The sequence below is a fragment of the Panthera onca genome, chromosome X (genome assembly GCF_046562875.1).
Source record: "Panthera onca isolate mPanOnc1 chromosome X, mPanOnc1 haplotype 2, whole genome shotgun sequence".
NCBI classification, from domain to species: Eukaryota; Metazoa; Chordata; class Mammalia; order Carnivora; family Felidae; genus Panthera; species Panthera onca.
Window position 1 is genome coordinate 15,840,758 of NC_138357.1, and position 20,542 is coordinate 15,861,299.

The 20,542-nt window shown below is 44.4% G+C and overlaps 1 protein-coding gene across 1 annotated transcript in view; it reads right to left on the reverse strand.

The window, feature by feature from the left end:
• ADGRG4 (adhesion G protein-coupled receptor G4) overlaps positions 1-20,542 on the reverse strand; it is a 120,974-nt gene that overhangs the window by 90,688 nt on the left and 9,744 nt on the right. The window contains exon 4 of the mRNA XM_081792955.1: positions 7,831-7,909. Coding sequence (XP_081649081.1) covers positions 7,831-7,909 — 79 coding nt within the window. The remainder of the gene's footprint in view (positions 1-7,830; positions 7,910-20,542) is intronic.

Here is a 20,542-nt window from a genome sequence, read left to right on the forward strand (position 1 = left end):
TTTGATGCGTAAATCTTTAATTCAGATGAAATCCAATTTATCCATTTTTTCTTTTCCTGCTTATTCTTTTGTTGTTGTTGTTTATTTATTTTGAGAGAGAGAGAGCAGGGCAGGGGCAGAGAGAGAGAGAGAGAGAGAGAAAGAATCCCAAGCAGGCTCCGCACCGTCAGCAAGGAGCCTGACACAGGGCTCGAATGTACGAACCATGAGATCACGACCTGAGCTAAAATCAAGAGTCAGATGCTTAACTGACTGAGCCACCCAGGCGCCCCACTGCTCATTCTTTTGGTGTCGGTTCTAAGACTCTATTGCCAAAACCAAGGTCATGAAGATTTCTTCCGTTTTTTATAGTTGTTCTTACGTTTGGTCTTTCATCTACTTTGACTTAATTTTTGTACATGGTGTGAAGAGGGAGTCCAACTTCATTCATTCTTTTTATGTGTTTATATGTATATGTATAAGTTTACATGTCCAGTTGGGCTAGCACCATTTGTTGAAGAGACTATTTTTCCCCATTGAATGCTCTTGGCCCCCTTGTGAAAAATTAACTGACCATACATATATGCATGGGTTTCTTTCTGGACTTTCCATTCTGTGCCATTAACCTATATCTGTTCTGATGCCAATAACATACTGTTTTGATTACCATAACCTTGTAGTAAGTTTTGAAACTGGGATGTGTGAATTCTCCAACTTTGTTCTTTTTCAAGATCGTTTTGGCTATTCAGGGTCCCTTGCAATTCCATATGAATTGCACAATCATCTTTTCCTTATCTGTTAAAAAAAAAATAAGCCCTTGGATTTTGATAAGATTTGCAATTAATTTGTAGATATCTTCGGGGAATATTGACATTTTAATATTAAATCCTGTTATCTTTTTTTAAAGTAAGCTGTATGCCCAATAAACCCAAGATCAAGAGTCAAATAGCTCTACCGACCGAGCCAGCCAGGCACCCCTAAATCATGTTACCTTAATATTAAATCCGTGAACGTGGGATCTTTTCCATTTATTTAGGTCTCCTTTAATTTCTTTCAGCAATGTTTGCAGTTTGAATGTAGAAGTCTTTCAACTACTTGGTTAAATTTATTCCTAGGTATTTTATTCTTTTTTTTAATTTTTAAAAATGTTTATTTTTTAGAGAGAGAGAGAGAAAGAGCGTGAGTGGAAGAGGGATAGAGAGAGAGAGAGGGAGACACAGAATCTAAAGCAGGCTCCAGGCTCTGAGCTGTCAGCACAGAGCCGGCCGCGGGGCCGGAACCCACAAGCCACAAGATTATGACCTGAGCTGAAGTCGGACACTTAACCGACTGAGCCACCCAGCTGCCCCATAGGTATGTTATTCTTTTATATGCTATTGTAAATGAAATTATTTTTGTAACTTTGTTTCAGATTGCGCCTTACTAGTACATAGAAATACCACTAAATTTTTGTGTGGATCTTGTGTCTTGCAACTTGGCTGAATGTGTTTATTAACTTAAATGTTTTTTTTTTTTTTTTTGCAGATTCTGTAGGGCGTTCTATATGTAAGAACATGTAATCATCTGCAAATAGAGATGGTTTTACTTTTTCTTTCCAGTTTGGATGCCTTTTATATCTTTTTCTTGCCCAAGTTCTCTGGCTAGAACTTCCGGTAATGTTGAATACAAGTGGTAAAAGTGGGTATTCTGGTCTTGTTCCCGATCTTAGGGGAAAGTTTTCAGCTCTTCATCATTAAGTATAATGTTTACTGTGGGCCTTAGCTAGATGGTCTTATCAGGTGGAGGAGGTTCCCTTCCATTTCTAGTGTGGCAAGTGTTTTAGTCATGAAAAGGTGTTGGATTTTTGTCAAACTTTTTTCCTGCATCAATTGAGACGATCCTGTGGTTTTCCCCCCTTCAGGCTAGAAATGTGTTGTATTACGTTAATTGATCAATTTTTACATGTCGAACCACCTTTGCATTCATTCGTGGGATAAATTCCACTTGGTCAAGGTATATAATCCTCTCAATATATTGCTGGATTCAGTCTGCTAGTATTTTGTTAAGAATTTTTGTGTCTAGGGGAACCTGGCTGGCTCAATGGGTAGAGCATGAGACTCTTAATCTCAGAGTCGTGAGTTAAAGACCCATATTAGATGTAAAGCTTACTTAAAAAAAAAAAAAAAAGAAATTTTCAGAGGCACCTGGCTGGCTCAGTCAGAAGAGCATGCGACTTTGGTCTTGGGGTTGTGGGTTCAAGCCTCATGTTGGATGTAGAGATGCCTTAACAATTTTTTAAATCTTTAAAAAAAAGATTGATAGAGCAAAAGATTGTGTCCCAGGTCTGTCTCTGGCAGATCCTGGGGGGAAAATAAAACTCTTGCTATAATGATTACTCAGTATGTAATTTTACTTTGCTTTTTGCTAAGTTCCAAAGCTGCTCTGCCTGGTGATGCCATGTTTACACAATTTTGAAGCAGAACTGAATTCACTGAGCATGAAATAACGCCAGTTTTTCCCAGAATGCTCCAACTCTTGTATTGACTGATTTTCCAGGGCAGTGGCTTAACCAGAGTCTTGGCCCTCTACTGCCAGTTTCCAGTGCCCAGCATCATGGCTGGTACCTATTAGGTCCTTTATAGCTATTTTCTGATCAATGGTTTGCCCACTATTAGGGCACTGAGTTGGAGTCTAATGGATGGCAGATAGAGGGCCGTTCCTTGTGCAAAGGCATCAGAGATGTGAGCGAAGTATCTGACATAGAATGAGAAGTTCTGAACTGTAAAGTTTCCTCTTCCTATCGGACCCCAAAAGTCACAAATACATTCATTTTAAAAGTCACGGAGTAAAAGGCTTAGAATTCTAAGAGACAAGCAATCCAAATGATTCTTTTTCTGCACAACCCCTTAATTTTCTGCAGACAGCATTAAGCAATCATCAGATATATCCTGTATTTGTTTCTCTGTCCTCTCTAGGCCAAGTTTCTCCTTGAAATGTTAAAGTGTTTCAAAACTTAGGGGCCTGAGATTCTAGATACACTGCCTTGAACCATCTTAGGGGGAGTGGACGAATGAAGCTCATCACAGTCTGGCACCATAGGCATGGCCTGGTCTCTGTTTCTCCCCCGGTGAGGTGACCTGCTCTCCTCTATTTTACTCAAGATTTCCAATCCAGAGAGCCTTACTGAGCAGTCGTTTGGGTGCTGTAACAAAGTACCACAGACCAGTGCGTTAAACCACTGACATTTATTGTCCCACAGCTCTGGCGGCTACCAGCTGAGATCAAAGTGTCGGCAGCGTCCTTTCCTTCTAAGGGCTCTGAGGGGGAAAACCTGTGCCTTGTCTCTCTCCTAGATTCTGGTTTGCTGGCAACATTTGGTGTTTTGTGACTTCTTTTGATCTCCCCAACCTCCACCTCTCCCTGTATGCGTGTCTGTGTGCAAATTTTCTCCTTTTATAAGGACACCAGTCATCTCAGATTAGGGGCCCACCCTACTCCAGTATGACCCCAACTTTACTTAACTAATTACGTTTGCATTGACCCTACTCCCAAATGTGATTACATTCTGAGGTGCTGAGGGAGAGGACCTCAACATATGAATTTGGGGGGGACACAATTCAATTCATAATACTGCATAAGGCTCAAGGCCCAGCTAACCACCTGGAAATACCTCCTATCAGAAGGGGGAGACAAGGCAGAGCAAATTTTAGGGAAGGGACCCACCAGAGGCCTCGGCTGCTTTTATACCCTGGAAAATCTGGCCACCCTGAGGACGGGCATTCCACAAGGGTACACCATGCCTGCCTCAACTGGGAAATGTCAGCACTCGCTCCTAAAAGGGGAGTGGGCGGACCCTCATTTCCATAGTATGTGAAACCTATACCTGCACAAAGGGCCTTCTGGCTCTGAGTATCACAAACTCTCGCAAATGAATGTTCAGGAGCGTGGAAAACTCTCGTAGACCAGGTCTGAGTCCTAGCAGATCCGTGGCTGTCTGAGTTGATCTGTGGATAGATGCTTGATACTGGGGAGCTCCATTACCCACAACACCATGGTCATCACGTGAACAGCCATAGAGAATGGGAGTTACTGCCTGATACCCACTGCCTACACTTCCCGCCGGTCTTGTGAGTAACCGGCTAACCTGTGGATAAGCCAGATCTGTCATATGTAAAAGCATCCACCTTTGAGCCTCGTTTCTGTCACCAGTCACTAACCACAGAGTTTTCCAACACACCTGCTCTTCCAGGCCACAGGACGCTGACCACATATGAGGCCTGTCAAGAATTCTTCTCAAAATAGGAAGCAGAAGAATCACCCCCACATAGGTAATGTGATTGTTCCTTCAAATTTTGGGTCCAAGGCCCATGTCTTACCCAACAAAATGGATGTCTTTACTCAGAAAGCCAGAAGAACCCTGGAGAATTCATCTACTCAACTATGTATCAGTGCTAGAGTGAACTCATATTCACCTCAGTCCTTGGCCCTAATCAGCTTACATTCCAGAGAGAGAGGTAGTCAATAAACAAGTAAATATAAGAATTACAAATTAGCAATGAATCATGGGAATCTACTCCCGAAGCCAAGAGCACACCATATACTCTGTATGTTAGCTAACTTGACAACAAATTACATTTAAAAAAGAAAAAAAAAATTACAACTTGTGGGGTGCCTGGCTGGCTCAGTCGGTAGAACTTGTGCTCTTGATCTCGGGGTTGTGAGTTTGAGCCCCATGTTGGGTGTAGAGATTACTTAAAAATAAAATCTTAAAAAAAAAGAATTACAAATTGTGAAAAGTGCTCTGAAGGAAATTAATAAGCTGATGAGTTAGCTAATGGGGATAAGGCGAATGGGAATATCTACATTAGACAGGATAGTTTAGGAAGACCCCTCTGAGAGAAGAGTCGTTTCCACCCAGTTCTAGGAGACTAAAAACAGCCAGGGCTACAAAGATGTGGAGTAAGAGTGACCCAGACATGGGTAATAGCATATATAAAGGCCCTGAAGTAAGACTGTGCTTGACATGTTCAAGGAATAGGAAGGAAGCCAGCACGTCTGGGGTGGAGTGAGAGAGGCAGCATGGTAGGAAATGAGGCCCAAGAAGCAGTGGGAGACCAGATCACACAGTGCTTTTTACGTCTTATTAAAGAATTTGGACTGGGGTACCTGGGTGGCTCCGTTGGTTGAGCATCCAGCTCTTGATCTCAGCTCAGGTCATGATCTCATGGCTCGTGAGTTCGAGCCCCACATCGGGCTCCTCGCTTAACAGAGCGGAGCCTGCTTGGGATTCTCTCTGTCTCCCTCTCCCCCTGCCCCTCCCCTGCTTCTCTCTCTTCCTCTCGCAAAATGAATACATAAACTTACATAAAAGGATCTGCAGTTTATCTTTAAAAAAGAATTGCGATTGTATTCTAATTGTCATGGAAATGTATTAGCAGGTTTTGAGTAAAAAAAAAAAAAAGTGACACGCTCTGACTTGACACGTTAAAGGATTGCTCTGGCCGTGGTGTGGAGAACGGGCTATAGCAGAGCACGAGTAGAAGCAGGAAGACCAGTGAGGAGTCTATTTCAGGTTTATTCCTCATCTGCTGCTCCATTCTGCAACTATTCAGTCCCTGACCTGTCTTCATCCATTCTTGCTGGCTCGGCTCTCAACCCTTAGACCTTAGGACAGACTTGGTTTCTTCTTTTTGACCTTTGGTGTTCTTCCAGGAACATGGCTTTTTTCCACACTCTGGCTCCGTCCATTTAGAGCATCTGAGTCTTGTGCCCAGTGTTGCCCTTAGCGCTCTATCCTACGATGACCCTCACAGTTGGGAAGCTGGTGACTCATCTGGAGCCCGAAGGGAACCGAACCTTAGTTATGCCATTGTTTCAAGGACAGAATCCTCCCCCACCCCCCAGGAAGAAAACGATGAGCTTCTCGCCAATTGAAGAACAATTAGAATTAATTATTTGATAACCTCAAAAAAAAAATCATTGTCTTGACCCATGGTTTTGAGACTTAGTCTGGAAAACCTTGTGAATGCTTTAAAATGACTTCTTCAGGTTGAAAATCTGCCTACCCATCATAATTTCCATTGACCAGTGACATTCCTCACAAACTCATTCTCATTTTCCAGGACAACACATTCTTCCACTTTTTCTTTCATGACTACAGTAAAGACTTCCAGATCCCTCTGTTCCTAGATCCCTCTATTTCATGCCCCGTGACCCCTCAAAAAAAAACCCACGTAGAGTCTGTGTCACATATAGCATCACCAAACAGGAGTTCAAAAATGTGTGATTTCAAGTTGCATTAATTTATTAAATAAAACAAACTTAGTGAATCAGCAAATAGGTACCTAATGCCTAACCTGTGGGTCAAGTCCTGTGCTGTATGTTTTGGACAGAGAAATGGAGAAAACAGCTTCTGGCCTTTGAGGAAACAGGCAGGGAAAGATAAATCAACATCTTAGCAGGTAGTCAAGGCCAGGTGACAGAGTCGCCGCTGTGCCCCATAGGTCCCATTTCAAGCTTTATTATGAGAAACATGGTTTCCCATCAGGCCCTGAACACAGCAAGAAGCCAGTCAGTGTTTGTTGTTGATGGTGATGATGATTTGGTGTTTTTCCAGAAGATTAGCACTCAATCTGAGGGCTATTCAAATTAAACCCCAGGTCTATTTCATCAAGAATTGTCACTCACTGGCACGCATGACCTTTTAGCTAAAGACTGATGTGCTAAGTGAACAATGCTATCAACTGAATTTACTTAATGTGGACAAAGTTGCAGCCTTCCAAGACAACCTTTTCCTGAAGTCTCCAAATTACCAGCTACTTCAGTTCAATTGTCTCAATCATCTATTCACTGCAGAATAAAAACAAAGACAGAATCTATCTCCAGTCCTGCCACGGAGCCTAGGCAAGGTCTGGGCCACCCCAGAACAGATGCCTGTCTGTCACCGTGGATCAGTGACCAGCTTTTGGCACACCTCAGTTTCCCCATCTACATTCTATGATTGATTGTTGCCATGTAAAGGAGATAAAGGTGATATCATAATAAAATAAAATAAATAAATACATAATATATACATAATAAAATAAAGTAAAAGAAAAGAATAATGACCGTATAAAACAATTTTAAAAACTGTTGGATTTAAAATACATATTGTATTTTTAAAAAATTTTTTAATGTTACTTATTTTAGAGAGACAGAATATAAGTGGGGAAGGGGCAGAGAGAGAGGGAGGCACAGAATCCGAAGCAGGCCCCAGGCTCTGAGCTGTCAGCACAGAGCCTGGTGCGTGACTCGAACCCACAAACCGTGAGATCATGACCTGAGCCAAAGTCAGATGCTTAACCGACTGAGCCACCCAGGCGCCCCTAAAATACATATCTTAAAAGAAAGAAAGATGATATTATCATGCTGCAGGGAACTTTAAATACAGCATTTTGCATGAGAGAAAACAGCCCAAAAGAAAACTGAAAGCTTCTTTTAAGTGTGCATTAGCCGTCAAATGGCATTTCAGAGCTGCATTAAGAAATGTCAAAGACAGCGCCTGACTGGCTCAGTTGGTAGAACACACAACTTTTGACCTCAGAGTTGTGAGTTCAAGCCCCATGTTGGGTGTGGAGGCTACTTTATTTAGGAAAAAAAAGAAAATGAAATGTCAAAGACAATCATCCAAACTACTGGGTACTTGAAGCCAGTTTTCTATCAGTCTTACACAATCCTGAGTGAATGGATGCATTTACTGAAGTTTCAACTTGTCCTGCAGCCATATTGACCCAAAGGAAGCCGTTGAGAGGCAGCCCCACAACTTTGCAAATGGTTCATCTCACCTACTGTATATAAGACATTGAAAGAAATCACAAAAGTACATTTTCTTACCTGAGAGAAAGGTACCGCTCAACATGAGAATCAATCCATAAAACTTCTGACATATGATGTGTTCTTTCATTGTGTAAACCTGTGTTCAAAAAGTCAGAAATATGCCCAGCTGAGATTCAGAACAAAAGGTTTATTTCCAAAAAAAAAAAAAAAAAAAAAAAAAAAAAAGGTTTATTTCCAAGTGTATGTGACCATACTTCTCCCTCCCGTCCAATGCAAGGCTTTTTCCTATTGCTTAAAGCCATGTCTGCCAGCCGCAGTATAGACGCTTGCCTGAGTTATGCAGCCTGGCTGAAACCTCACTGATTGGTTTATTTGCATATCCTTCCAACAAATTGTACCGAGTGCCTACATGTGCCAGAGCCTGTGTTACACGCTGGGAATAACAGTGCCGGGAAGACAAGTTAGCCCAGAGGGGAAGACACACATCGAATGCGTTAATTACAAAATGGGGCTGCACTCAACCTTAATGCACACATCTTCAACCCAACGACTTGCAGTTGTAACGATCCGAAACATTTGGAAGAAATGGCCAAGGTAACTCCTGAAATCATTTCTATTTTTAGAACAGATCTGTTTAGAGAGACCTGATCACCTCCTTCATTCACCCAGCTTTTCTCCTTAAAAAAAAAAAAAGTGTAATTAAAGCTGCTTATTTGGGGAATACCCTGGAAAGCCCCCTTCTCCAGCCAAAACAGTGTTAAAACTACAAACCTTACAGAACATATTACAGAAGTTTGGCAGTAGGGTGCTGATGGGCCTTTTCTGATTTTAAATAAAATGAACTTCTGAATGACTTACAGATTTAAACATTTCTTTTCCTATAGGATAATGCAACATATTGTATTTCTTTCCCCTTCTAAGTGCGAATAAGAAGGGAATTTGTATGACTCGGATGGATTTTCTACACCACAAACTTAGAAGTGGGGGAATGTCTAAATCTCTTACGACTTGTGAGATGAAATGCAGCTTAAATTCACAGCGCTGTAAGGAGGACCAGACTGAGAATCCATAACTAGCTGTGGGCCCGTATTTCTGTTCCTTCATTTCCCTGGGCCTCAGTTTCCTTATCTGTAAAAATGGAGATAATAATCTGCCTATTTCCCAGAGCTGCTATACAAGAGGATCAAATAAGGTGATATTTCAAAGGCAATTTTCAAAGTATAAAGTGCTATAGAAATGGATATGATTGCTATCTATAAAATGGAATTTTCAGTAGCAAACAATCCAATTTATATCTTTCTTGCATTTCCTCTAAACTTTTATAACATTTCCAATGTATGTTTCAGAAACTTACCTGGCACCCAATAAATAAATCATGGGACACAGTACAGAATACTATGCAGCCATTAAAAGGAGTCAGGTAAGTCTGTCTGTCAGGTATGAAAAGGTGGGTGGGGATACGGGATGGGCCCTGAGGACTTTCCTTTATATACAATGCAATTCTGTGCTGCTCGGCTTTTCTACGATCATCATACATTACCTATGTACTTTTACAATTGAAGGAAAGGAGACAGGAAGGGAGGGAGGGAGAGAGGAAGAAGACAAGATAGGAAGGAAGAATGGATACTAAGTAGGTTTCCTCTATGCCTAATACCATTCTGTACTGTTTGAGTATTTTATACTGAGCCTGCCTGTCTCGTATAATTTTACAAAATGGAAAGAAAGATGGGAAGGAGGAAAAGAAGAGAAAGAGAGAAAGAGAGAGAGGGTAGAGATTAAGGACCTGTGTTTTATGCCTCTTACAATTACATGCAATGTGGTTCTTTTGTGCTTAATAGATGTTGTTTTCATCATTTAAAAGAAATTTAAAGGCAGGAAGAAAGGAGGGAGAGAAGGAAGGAAAGAGGGAGGTAGGGCAGAAGGAAGGGAGGGTGGAAGAAAGGAAGAAAGACGCTTACCTGAGAGCTGGATTCCTCCAACTTCCCACCCCGTGTCACTGTGGGGTCCAGAAGGAGAATTTGCTTCACGAATGACCAGATCTGGTCTCCAAATCCCTACGTCTGATGTGAAATGGAAAGAGCAAAATGCACGAAGGCTCATTATCTGCTGGCCATGCCTCAGTCACCTTTTTTTTTTTTCTTTCTAGATCAACTCAGCCTCTCTGCTCTTAGCTTTATGGGGCTTACTGACCAGGGCAGATCCTCTTTCTGTGGCTTGCAGTACGTCATGGGGCTGCTTTCCCGAGCATGAAATCAGCCCGAGCAAAGTTCTCAGGTTATTACATACCTGCAATTACCCATTAATGCGAGGGCCCTTTCCCAGTGCTCACCAAGGATTATCTTCAGTTGCTAGTTGATTATCACTTTAATTAAGTTGGATATATTAAACCGGCATTTGCTCACTTAACTAAGGCTCATTTCACTTTATTGAGAACTTGGGGGTGGGGGATGGTGTTCAGACCGGTGAGCAGAAATCAGAGGCCAGGCAAGGATTAACATGTTCACATCTCACCCCGTCAGGACGACGGGGCCAGCTTTTTACCCTCACCACAGATCCATTCTTCAAAGTGCTTTGAAAAGAGATGCGCAGGGGCGCCTGGGTGGCGCAGTCGGTCAAGCGTCCGACTTCAGCCAGGTCGCGATCTCGCGGTCCGTGAGTTCGAGCCCCGCGTCGGGCTCTGGGCTGACGGCTCGGAGCCTGGAGCCTGTTTCCGATTCTGTGTCTCCCTCTCTCTCTCTGCCCCTCCCCCGTTCATGCTCTGTCTCTCTCTGTCGCAAAAATAAATAAAAAAAAAAAAAAAAAAAAAAAAGAAAAGAGATGCGCAGAACTGGTTCCGTGGCCTTCTCAAGAGAGGGGTGTAGTTTTGTGCTCCAGAAGGTGTCATTACAGTGCTTTGGAATGACGGAAATACCAGCAAATCCCATCAAGCATCCAGGGATGATCCCCGCCAGGCTCTGCACTTCCAAGGTCAGGGCCCTAAGTTCAGAGGGTACAATGACACAATGACTTGCTCAAAGTCATAGGGAGGATGAGAGGCGGAGCAGGAGTCACGACGACGGAGGGCTCCTGGTTCCCAGGCCAATGCGCGGTCCTCTCCCTCTCACACCTTAAATGGAAGAATTCAGTTTGCTAACGGACTGAGTCAACCCGCTATCTTCAGGCCAGTGGCTCTCCGCAGGGGAACGGGGAAGGAGGCAGTGATCAGAATTATCCGTCACTCACCCCCAAGCCCGGAAACTGTTCGTGGTACGGCGGACGAGAGCCCAGGCTTTCCTGAAAGATAGACGAGTGTTTGATCCTCAGTTGTGTGACAGACAGCCAGGTTCTTAACATCTCTGGAGCCAAAAAGTGTCCTCGTTTGTAAAAGGTGGCTAATACCGCTCACCTCATATCCCTGTGAAGATTACGTAGGACATTCGGTGCAAAGGGCTTAGCCCAGAGCCTGGCAGGGATCCCGGTGCCCCTGCTCCTACCTAGAATGCCACCGTCTTCTCTTCCCACCGCGCACAAGGCTAAGCTTTTGTGGCCTGCTCCCCACACGGTCCACACGGCTTACAAGGGAGCGTGGGGCAATTGTCAAGTGTCATCTTAGCACTTCCTTGGCACTGACTTCTCTTTCACTTCGGGCCCGCTCATCGGTCTGCCTCCCCCCTACCCCCGTAACCCGATGAGCTCTGGAAGGACAGTAACTCCGTGTTACTCAGTGGCTCACACACTGCCTGGCACGTAGAGGGCGCTCATTCAATATGTGATAGATAACTGAATGCGTGACTATGCCTTTCTCCCCTACTCAAGCGTGTGCTTCCTGGGGGACAGGGAATCACATCTCTGTTCTCCTCGTGCCCTGCCCCGGGAGTTGGCACAGCGCCCGGCACTTAGTAGATGCTTCGTGCACATTTGTTGAAACTGAAAAAGAATTTAGAGGAAAACTTATTCTTATGTACTTGGATATGGTAAGAAAATTCTCCGGGGGTGCCTGGGTGGCTCAGTCGGTTGAGCGTCCAAGTCTGGATTGTGGCTCAGGATGTGATCTCGAGGTTCGTGGGGCTGAGCCCTATGTCGGGCTCTGCTCTGGCAGCATGGAGCCTGTACGGGATTCTCTCTCTGCTCCTCCACCACTTGCTTGCTCTCTCTCTCTCTCAAAATAAATTAATAGACTTAAAAAATTTCTCCGGAAGGAGACCCTGGTGAGAAGGGTTGATTCTAGAAAAGGAGACTGAGAGGTCTTGGATGGGAGAGAAACTTACATTTCTCTGGATATGCTTTTCTTCTGTTCAAACTTTCATCATTTGCAAGTGTTACTTTTTCAAAAAAAAAAAATACTGCGTTTATTTATTTATTTTTTAAATCCAACATGGTGCAGGGCACCTGGCTGGCTCAGTCAGTAGAGCATGCGACTCTTGATCTTGGGGTTGTGAATTCGAGCTGCATGTTGGGAGTAGAGCTCACTGAAAAAAAAAATCTGATGTAGTGCAACTGAAATGATTGACTGGAAAATGAAACGTGCAGAAAAATGAAGAGGCTGGAGCCCTTTGGTTGAGAAAAAAAAATGTCACCTGAGGAGGGAGGCTTTCAGTGGGTATCTTCCATCCTCTGGAAGATTAGAAGGAGAAAGTTGAGGATCTGTTCTCTGAATGTACAGAGAGAAATAGGAAACGGACTGAAATTGCAGTGGGAGGTGTGAGTTAAACATAAAGAACTAGTTACTGCTGATAGGAGTTGATAAACACCAGAAAAGGCTGTCACAAGATGTGATGAGCCATCCATACCCAGAAACTCAAAGGTCTAGACAGCTCATATGGCTTTACTGATTTACTTGTCCTCCCACAGAGAGAGATGGCTGAGCTTATGAGACTCTGTCCCTGTTTCTGTCACTAGAAGAGACCTTTACTCCGGTGAAGGTCCCCGTTGTCATCATCCCCTCTTCCCTTCCTGGGGTGAGCATCCCACCAGGCCAATTTCTCAACTGGAAATTTCTCTGGAAATTTCCATACAACATGGCCCCCACCCACAAACCAGCTATTGAGTTCAGGTCTCAACTGTAGACACAGTGAAAGGATCCGATGCTCGGGGAAGAAATCATCTGTGTTGGGGACTTGCTAAGAGATTTTCAAGTACAACTTTGATTAGGTCCGCTTGCCACCTTACACGCTACCATCCAGCTGACTCCCTGCTGGCTCTTATTCCCACCCTACCTTCGTACATTCGCCACATGTGTGGGCAACATGGTGATGATGACGATGACGATGGTGTCCATGTCTAGTGTTTTTATGGTATAGATGAGATAATATCTGTAAAGCACTTAGAGCACTGCATGGTACACAATAAATTTATAAGTATTGGCTCTTATTTGCTGTTCTTCTGCACCTTGCTTTTCAAGCTCAACAGTATTCGTTTCGTCAAGAACGCTTGGCGGTTGTAAGACGCTGGGGCTTCAGCAGTGACCCAAACAGATAACCTGTCCCTCCTCACAAAGTTGACGTGCAGGTGTTCCAGCAACAGCGCTGTGGTCAGCGTGCCAGGAGCAGAGCAAGCCAAGGGGACAACAAAGAGCAAAGAAGCAAGAGACATAATGGAGGGCCAAATCACACACGCTCTGGTGGGCCATTTCCAGAACTTTGGCTTTACCCTGGAGAAATGGGGAGGCAACCCGTGCAGAGTGTTTCAAAACTTGTGACTTCAAAATAACATCAACCTAGCAGAAGAGTTGTCAGAAAAATCGGTTGTTAACATTTTGCCACATTTGCCACATCCCTTTTTACGTTTATTTCTGAAATACTTAAGAGTAAATTGCAGCCATGGTGCCCCTTTACCCTGAACACCTCGGCTGGCATTTTCCTGAGAGCAAGAATAGCTTCTTACATAACCACGGTATAATTATCAAAATTGGGCAATTTACCTTGAGGTAATACTACCTCCTATACGGTCCACGTTCACATTTAGCCAACCGTCTCACTAATGCCATCTTTCATGGTCTCCCCCTCTGATCCGGGAGCAATCTAGGATGACAAGCTGCTTTCGCTGCCATTATTTTTTAGTCTCCTTTAATCTGGAAAGATTCCTCAGCCTTACGTTGACTTTCATTACATTGACATTTTTTTGAAGTGTATGCGCCTGCTATTTCACTGAATATCCTTCAATTTGGGTTTGTCTAATCTTTCCTCAGAGTTCAGGCTACGTATCTTTGGCAGGAACAGCACAGAAGTGCTGTTGTGTCCGAGGGACATCCCGTCAGGACACACAGGATGTCACTCTGTCCCATTATTGAGAATGTTAACTTTGATAACTTGATTAAGATGGCATTTGCCAGTTTCCTCCACTGGAAACTTATAATTTCTCCACTTGTAATTCGTAAGTGATGTGTGGAAAAATGCTTAGAGTCTGTGTAAATATCCCGTCCTTCCTTCTTTTGGGGCTGCTGTAACAAAATACCACAGACTGGGTGACTTATAAACAACAGACATTTGTTTATCACAGTTCGAGAAACTGGGAAGTCCAAGATGAAGACACCGGCCAGTTCAATGTCTGGTGACGGCCCACCTTATGGTTCATAGATGGCCAACTTCTCCTTCCATGGCAGGAGGAATGAGGAAGGCCTCGGGGATCTGTTTCATAAGCTCTCCTAATCCCACGCAGGAAAGCTTCACTCTAGTGATCTCCCAAAGGCCTCACCTCCAAGTACCATCACACTGAGGGTTAGGATTTTGACATACAAACTTTGGTTCCTTTGAATTCTATTGACCGTACCGCAATGAAAAAACAAAACAAAACAAAACAAAACATGGCATTGCAAAGAAAGCCCTTCTCTAGCCTGGTCCTTGCGGACTTCTCCCGCTCCATCCCCCACTGCTCTCCTTCCTCAAATCCTACACTTTGCCCATAGCGAAATTTCTACAGTTCCCCCAAATATTCCATTCTCTTTTATTCTTCTGTGCTTTAGTGAATGTTGTTCCTTTTGCTTAGAATATTCTGTTTTCGATGTTTATTTATGTATTTTTGGGGGGGGGGGCGCGGTGGAGACACAGAATCGGAAGCAGGCTCCAGGTTCTGAGCTGTCAGCACAGAGATGGACTTGGAGCTCGAACCCACAAACCGTGAGATCATGACCTGAGCCGAAGTCAGATGCTCAACTGGCTGAGCCACCGAGGGGCCCTTAGAGGATTCTTTTTTTAATGTTTGGTTTATTAATTTTGAAAGAGAGAGAGAGAAAGCATGAGCAGGGGAGGGGCAGAGATAGAGGGAGAGAGAGAGAATCCCAAGCAAGCTCCACGCCATCAGCTCACAGCCTGATGCGGGGCTTGAACTCATGACCTGAGCTGAAATCAAGAGTCAGATGCTTAACTGGCTAAGCCACCCAGGCACCCTGTGCCTAGAATATCCTTTTCGCAGCCTGTCCCTCCTGCACCCCTTGGCCACCTAAAAATTTCCTACTTGTCCTTCAAGAGTCAACACAGCTATGTTTTTCTTCTGGGAAGTCTTCCCTGAGCCATCCCTTCTCCTTGCATCCCATCCTGGGTAGAAATTATCACTCGGGCCATTGTGGCACCAGCGTTACTCTCCTTCGGCCACCTTTCTGGACTCCTAGGAGAGATAAAAGTCCCCTTTTCAGGTTCTTTGTGTCCTAATGTATCAAGGGTAATGATTGGCCCCTGATACAAGTTGATGTAAGTAGAGGCCCAGTGCTGGAATCCTTGGGACTTAACAGTGGTAGTAGGGTTTCCAGGAGAGCCGAGGCTTGCTCAGACCACCCCGGGGATATAGGTAGGCCAGAATTCAAAGGAGCCTGGGGCACAGGGAAGTGGGAGACAGGCTTAGTTAACGAAAAGATACAACTCAGTTGAGTTTGGGGGCATCTGTAAGACTATACCCTTTCCCTAAGTGGCCACCAAATCTTTTATAATTTTTTTTTAGAAATGTTTATTTCTTTGTTTTGAGAGAGCGAGCGAGCACAAGTGGGGGAGGAGCAGAGAGAGGGGAAGAGAGAGGGAATCCCGAGCAGGTTCCGTGCTGCCAGCACAGAGTCCGACGCGGGGCTCAAACCCGCATACCGTGAGATCATGACCTGAGCTGCAATCAGGAGGCGGACGTTCGACCGACTGAGCCACCCAGGGGCCCCTCACCCTTCTTCTTGTGATGACGTGAGATAATTAAATGCCTAGTGATGAGACGCAGTGAGGTAAACGATGTAGGCGTTGCTACCCGGTGTTGGGGGCTACTGATCTTGTCAGGATTCGTCAGGAGGGATCACGTGCCTCTAGACTGTAGTTGACCATGGGTAACAAACTGTGGGAAGCAGAACTGAGGATGAGGAGAGACACCGGTACTGTGATTCATAGAGAGGCAGCAGTCACTCACAGTAGCCAGGAGAGGGAGATGTTTGGCATTTTGTGGGTTGCACCGTGATCTTGGTTTTGTCTGCACTTAGACAAAATTATGAAGCAGCCTTCTTCGATCTTACTCATCCCGGTCTTAGAGTAACCTTGGCAAACACTGATGTTCTGTAAGATTGTTCATGCCCAACAGGAGAATAACGGAGTCTACCTGTGGGTACCAAGCCAGCTTGTACTCCGGCTCAGCTGCGAGCCTCAGACCACTTCCTGGGTGACAGGGGCTGCTTCCTTTCTTTCTCTTTTGGCCAAGGACACATGAAGTCCAGCTACAGGACATTACTCCATGATACCCAGATTTCCCTACTACCCATCAAGATGGTTGTTTAGAAAGCACAGTCTGTAGCCGGGCGGGGGTTAGTCCCTCCTGCTTGCTGCAGGATAAACTGTTGCATTCTCTGATATGCAAGTGACCGCACAGGAAGAGGTCAATATAGAAAGACGGGGAGGTTTGCATCGGCCAATGTAACACAAGCCATTACCAGAAACAAGTATCAGTAGCAGGTCTTAAAGTCAGGGGCCTAGACTATGAAACCCAGCGAACAAAATCATGTCCCAGGATCCAATCAAGTCTGTTCTAGACAAGCAGGTGGCTTTTTCCTTTAGCTTAGTCGCAAACTCTTCTGCTTGCTCTGTATTATTATTGACATAAGTGTAACAAGTAATATTTGCTGTAGCACAAACTCTCCCTTGGCTGGCTAGGAGGAAATCAAGGGCTAGGCAACTGTCTGTGACAACACTAGCTAATGAATCTAGACGACTTTGTTGGGCTTCCAGAGCAGAAGTGTGTCATTTATGACTTCTACTAGTGGCAGAGACAAGTTTGGGGCCACCTGTCTGGCTGCGTTACCCCCATTATGGAACTGCAGCTCCACGTGTAGGCGGAACAAGGGAATCAATTATCCCTCTTGCGAGTTCTCTTGAATAACCTATCTTTGCCTCGTTTGGGAGGCTTCTGGGTGTCTTTCTCAAGGTATAAGGCTGATAACTGCATAAGAAGTAGTACTCTAGTGAAGCACAGATTATATTAGCAATAAAACTATTATTTACCACTATAGGAATAAGCCAATTTGTGTCTCTCGAGATAGACAAATCCCTTTAGTGGAGTTAAACAGTCCGTGCAAAGCAGGTTGAAGAGGACAGACCATTGCAACCAGAAGATCCTCAATATCAGGGCCCACTCTTGATCGACTAGGACTTGCTGATAAGGGCTTCAGCAGCAGCATTTTGTTGATGTGAGGCCAAGGTCCAATTTTTATAAGACTGCCGGTCGGGGTTAACACTGGGAAGGAAACAAGTACCAGAAGGGACCTGTAAAAGGGAATCTACCTCCTGAGGTGTTGAAAAGAACAGCTATTCAATTTTTGTCAGCAGGGATAGGTAGGGGGTAACAGAGCCAGCAGTCAGTTCAATTCAGGGCAGTGGTTACAGAAAAAAACACATAAGAGGGTTTGGTGTTTTTCTTAAGAGGTAGAAGGAGACCTGAGGAGGCAAAAATAATCGGATGGAGACGAGGGATGTCACATTAGTGTTCTAGAGGGCATCAAAATAGAATAATAAGCAAGACGCGTAGAAGAATGAAGGAACAAAATGAGTGCTGAAGAATCAGAAAATTAATCTTGTTCTGTCGTCTTGGGCAGAAGCTGCCCACCTCTGAAGTCAGCAGCTTCTGGAGGATTCCTAAGAATCCCAGGCTTACGATCTCCAGGTGGAATGGATGTCTGCGAATCAGGATGAAGTGACATACATCTTTTAAGGTGGAAATCATGAACTCAGGGATCAATACCTCGGAGCTCTACTGCTATGACAGCTGTTAACGGTAGCCGATAAGGTCCCTTCTGTGAAGGCTCAAGAGCAGTTTTTCTCCAGCCTTTTCCAGAAGACAAAATACCCAGCTTGCAGAGCATGCAGAGGCGGTTTGGGTAGATATTTGGAAATGTGGCTTGCACCTGTTGGCGATAAAGCCGGAGGGATGGTATGAATGTCTCGCATGAGCTAATCATACCTGCTTATAATAAGGGTAGAATCTAAGGCTGGGGGGGGGGGGTGGCAAGGGGTGAATTTCCCAAACACTCAGGGCTTATTATTTCACTAATCACTTTTTAAAGTTTATTTCTTTATTTTTGAGATAGCGAGCAGGCGGGGAAGGAGCAGAGAGAGAGAGGGAGAGACAGGATCCCAAGCAGGCTCCACAGTCAGCGGAGAGCCTGACACGGGGCTCAAACTCATGAACCTTGAGATCATGACCTGAGCTGAAACCAACAGTCAGATGCTTAACCGACTGAGCCACCAGGGCGCCCCCTCATTAATCCTTACTAATTCATGAGATAACTCGCCAGACTGAGAGGGGTTGACCTTATAGACATGAAAGCTAGCGGTAATACTTTAAGCTATAGAAAGTTTTAAGGTTTCCGAGAGCTTTGTTAGTTATACAATCGGAGTTCCATTTATTCTCTTTACTTTTCATGAGGACTCTGGATGATAAGGACAGTGTTCTGGGTAAAAGAGAGACGTTTACAGAGCTCCTTAATAACAGTGCTGGTAAATGAGTTTCTCTGTCGCTAGAGAGATAAGTTGGAATGCCCCAGACTGGGAAAAAAAATGAAATCAAGATTGTATTTTTGCCACATTTAGGGCCTGTTATATGTTGAATCGTGTGCCCCCAAAATTCATATGTTGAAGTCCTCACCCCCCAGGACCTCAGAATGTGATTTTCTTTGGAGACAGGACCTTTGCAGATACAATTGGTTCAGTTAAGATGAGGTCATCAGGGTAGGCCCTAATCCAATATGACTATAGTGTCCTTACAAAAAGGAGAAATTCAGACACAGACAGGGAAACTAATGCGAAGAAACACAGGGAAAGGCAGCCATCTACAAGTCAAGGAGAGAGGCCTGGAACAGACCCTTCCCTTACAGCTTCAGAAGAAAGCAACCTGGGGTACCAGGCTGCCTCAGTGAGTAGAGCCCGACACCCTTGATCTCAGGGTGGTGGGTTCGAGCCCCATGTTGGGCATAGAGCTTCCTTAAATCAATCAATCAATCAATCAATCAATCAATAAGTAAGTAAAGAAGAAGAAGAAACCAACCCTGCCTTCATCTTGATTTTGGACGTCTTGCCTCTACAGCCATGAGACCAACCCATTTCTGTCATCCAAGCTACCCAGTCTGTGGTACTCCATCACAGCAGCCCTAGCCCACTAATACAGGGCTGCACTCTCTGAGAGGAAACGCTTTAACCCACCCTGAAAACAAACAATAACCAGGCATATTTATAGCCCATTGAGGAGACATTTGTATAAAGCCTATTTGGAGGTGTTCAAAGGGCCCTCCAGGCTTTGGATCGTGTCAATGACCCACTTGACAGTTTAACCAAGATGGTGCTGTTAGCTGGTATGGCACGTTTTGACACCTTTATCTTTTGGCATTTGGTAAATCTAGGCACAGATGACCAATGAGGCCATCTGAGTTGATTTAATTTCTGTGATAAGTTTCTATTTTAAGAGTAAATTTAAGCCTGTGAGAGCATATCCAGCTTGTCAGTTTGGGTTTTTGTTTCTCACGGATGAACAATTAACAAACGTAGTTGAATCAGCGTTCCTCAAGGGAGTCTCTACAAGGTCTGTGCAGCGTATGGATAGGTGCTTGCTGTTGTTTTTTGTTTGCTTGTTTAACAGAAGCCAACAGTTATGGGGTTTCCTTTCTCAGGCAAAGGAAGGAGGCCGGGTTCATAGCGTTGCAGCAACCTTACGAGAGGTAGGTAACAAGCTAAAAGGTGGTGAGCATTTTTTTTTAATACAAAGCATGAAGAGCTCTGAAATTTAGTTAGAACTAGCCTCGCTGAAGTTTCCACATGTTTACCTGCTGCTGTTACAGCTCTTAAACCAGGGGGATGTTAAAGCAGGCGTGGCTGCTGGGTCTGACGAAAGACCGAAATAAGCAATGGGCCTCTGATGAGGGTCTCGGAGGAGGAGCTCGTAAAGCAGGACCCCGGGGGGCCTGGTCATGCTTTTTATGAACAAAAGGAGAGGTGGGATTGTGAATCTAGAATTCTGAACAATTTTGTGATAACGTTGTTATGTAGGTCTTTGTGCTTATACATAAATATGTTTCTTCTACCTTGAAAAATATTTGATCATTGAAATATATTCATGTATCACCTAGTCCTGGTCTACCTATGTCATAGTTCAGGCCGGGTCATAGTGGGTTGATGAGCACACAATAGGGCAGTCTGGGTGGGGCCTGGGTATACATACAGGCTTACCGCCTGGGACAGCTCAGACACCAAAGAAGAGCCTAGATGAAGACATCGGAAACCCACCTTCGTGGCGAGGCTCCGATCCAGAGAATTACCAACGTCCATTCACCCACCACGCAAGCAGT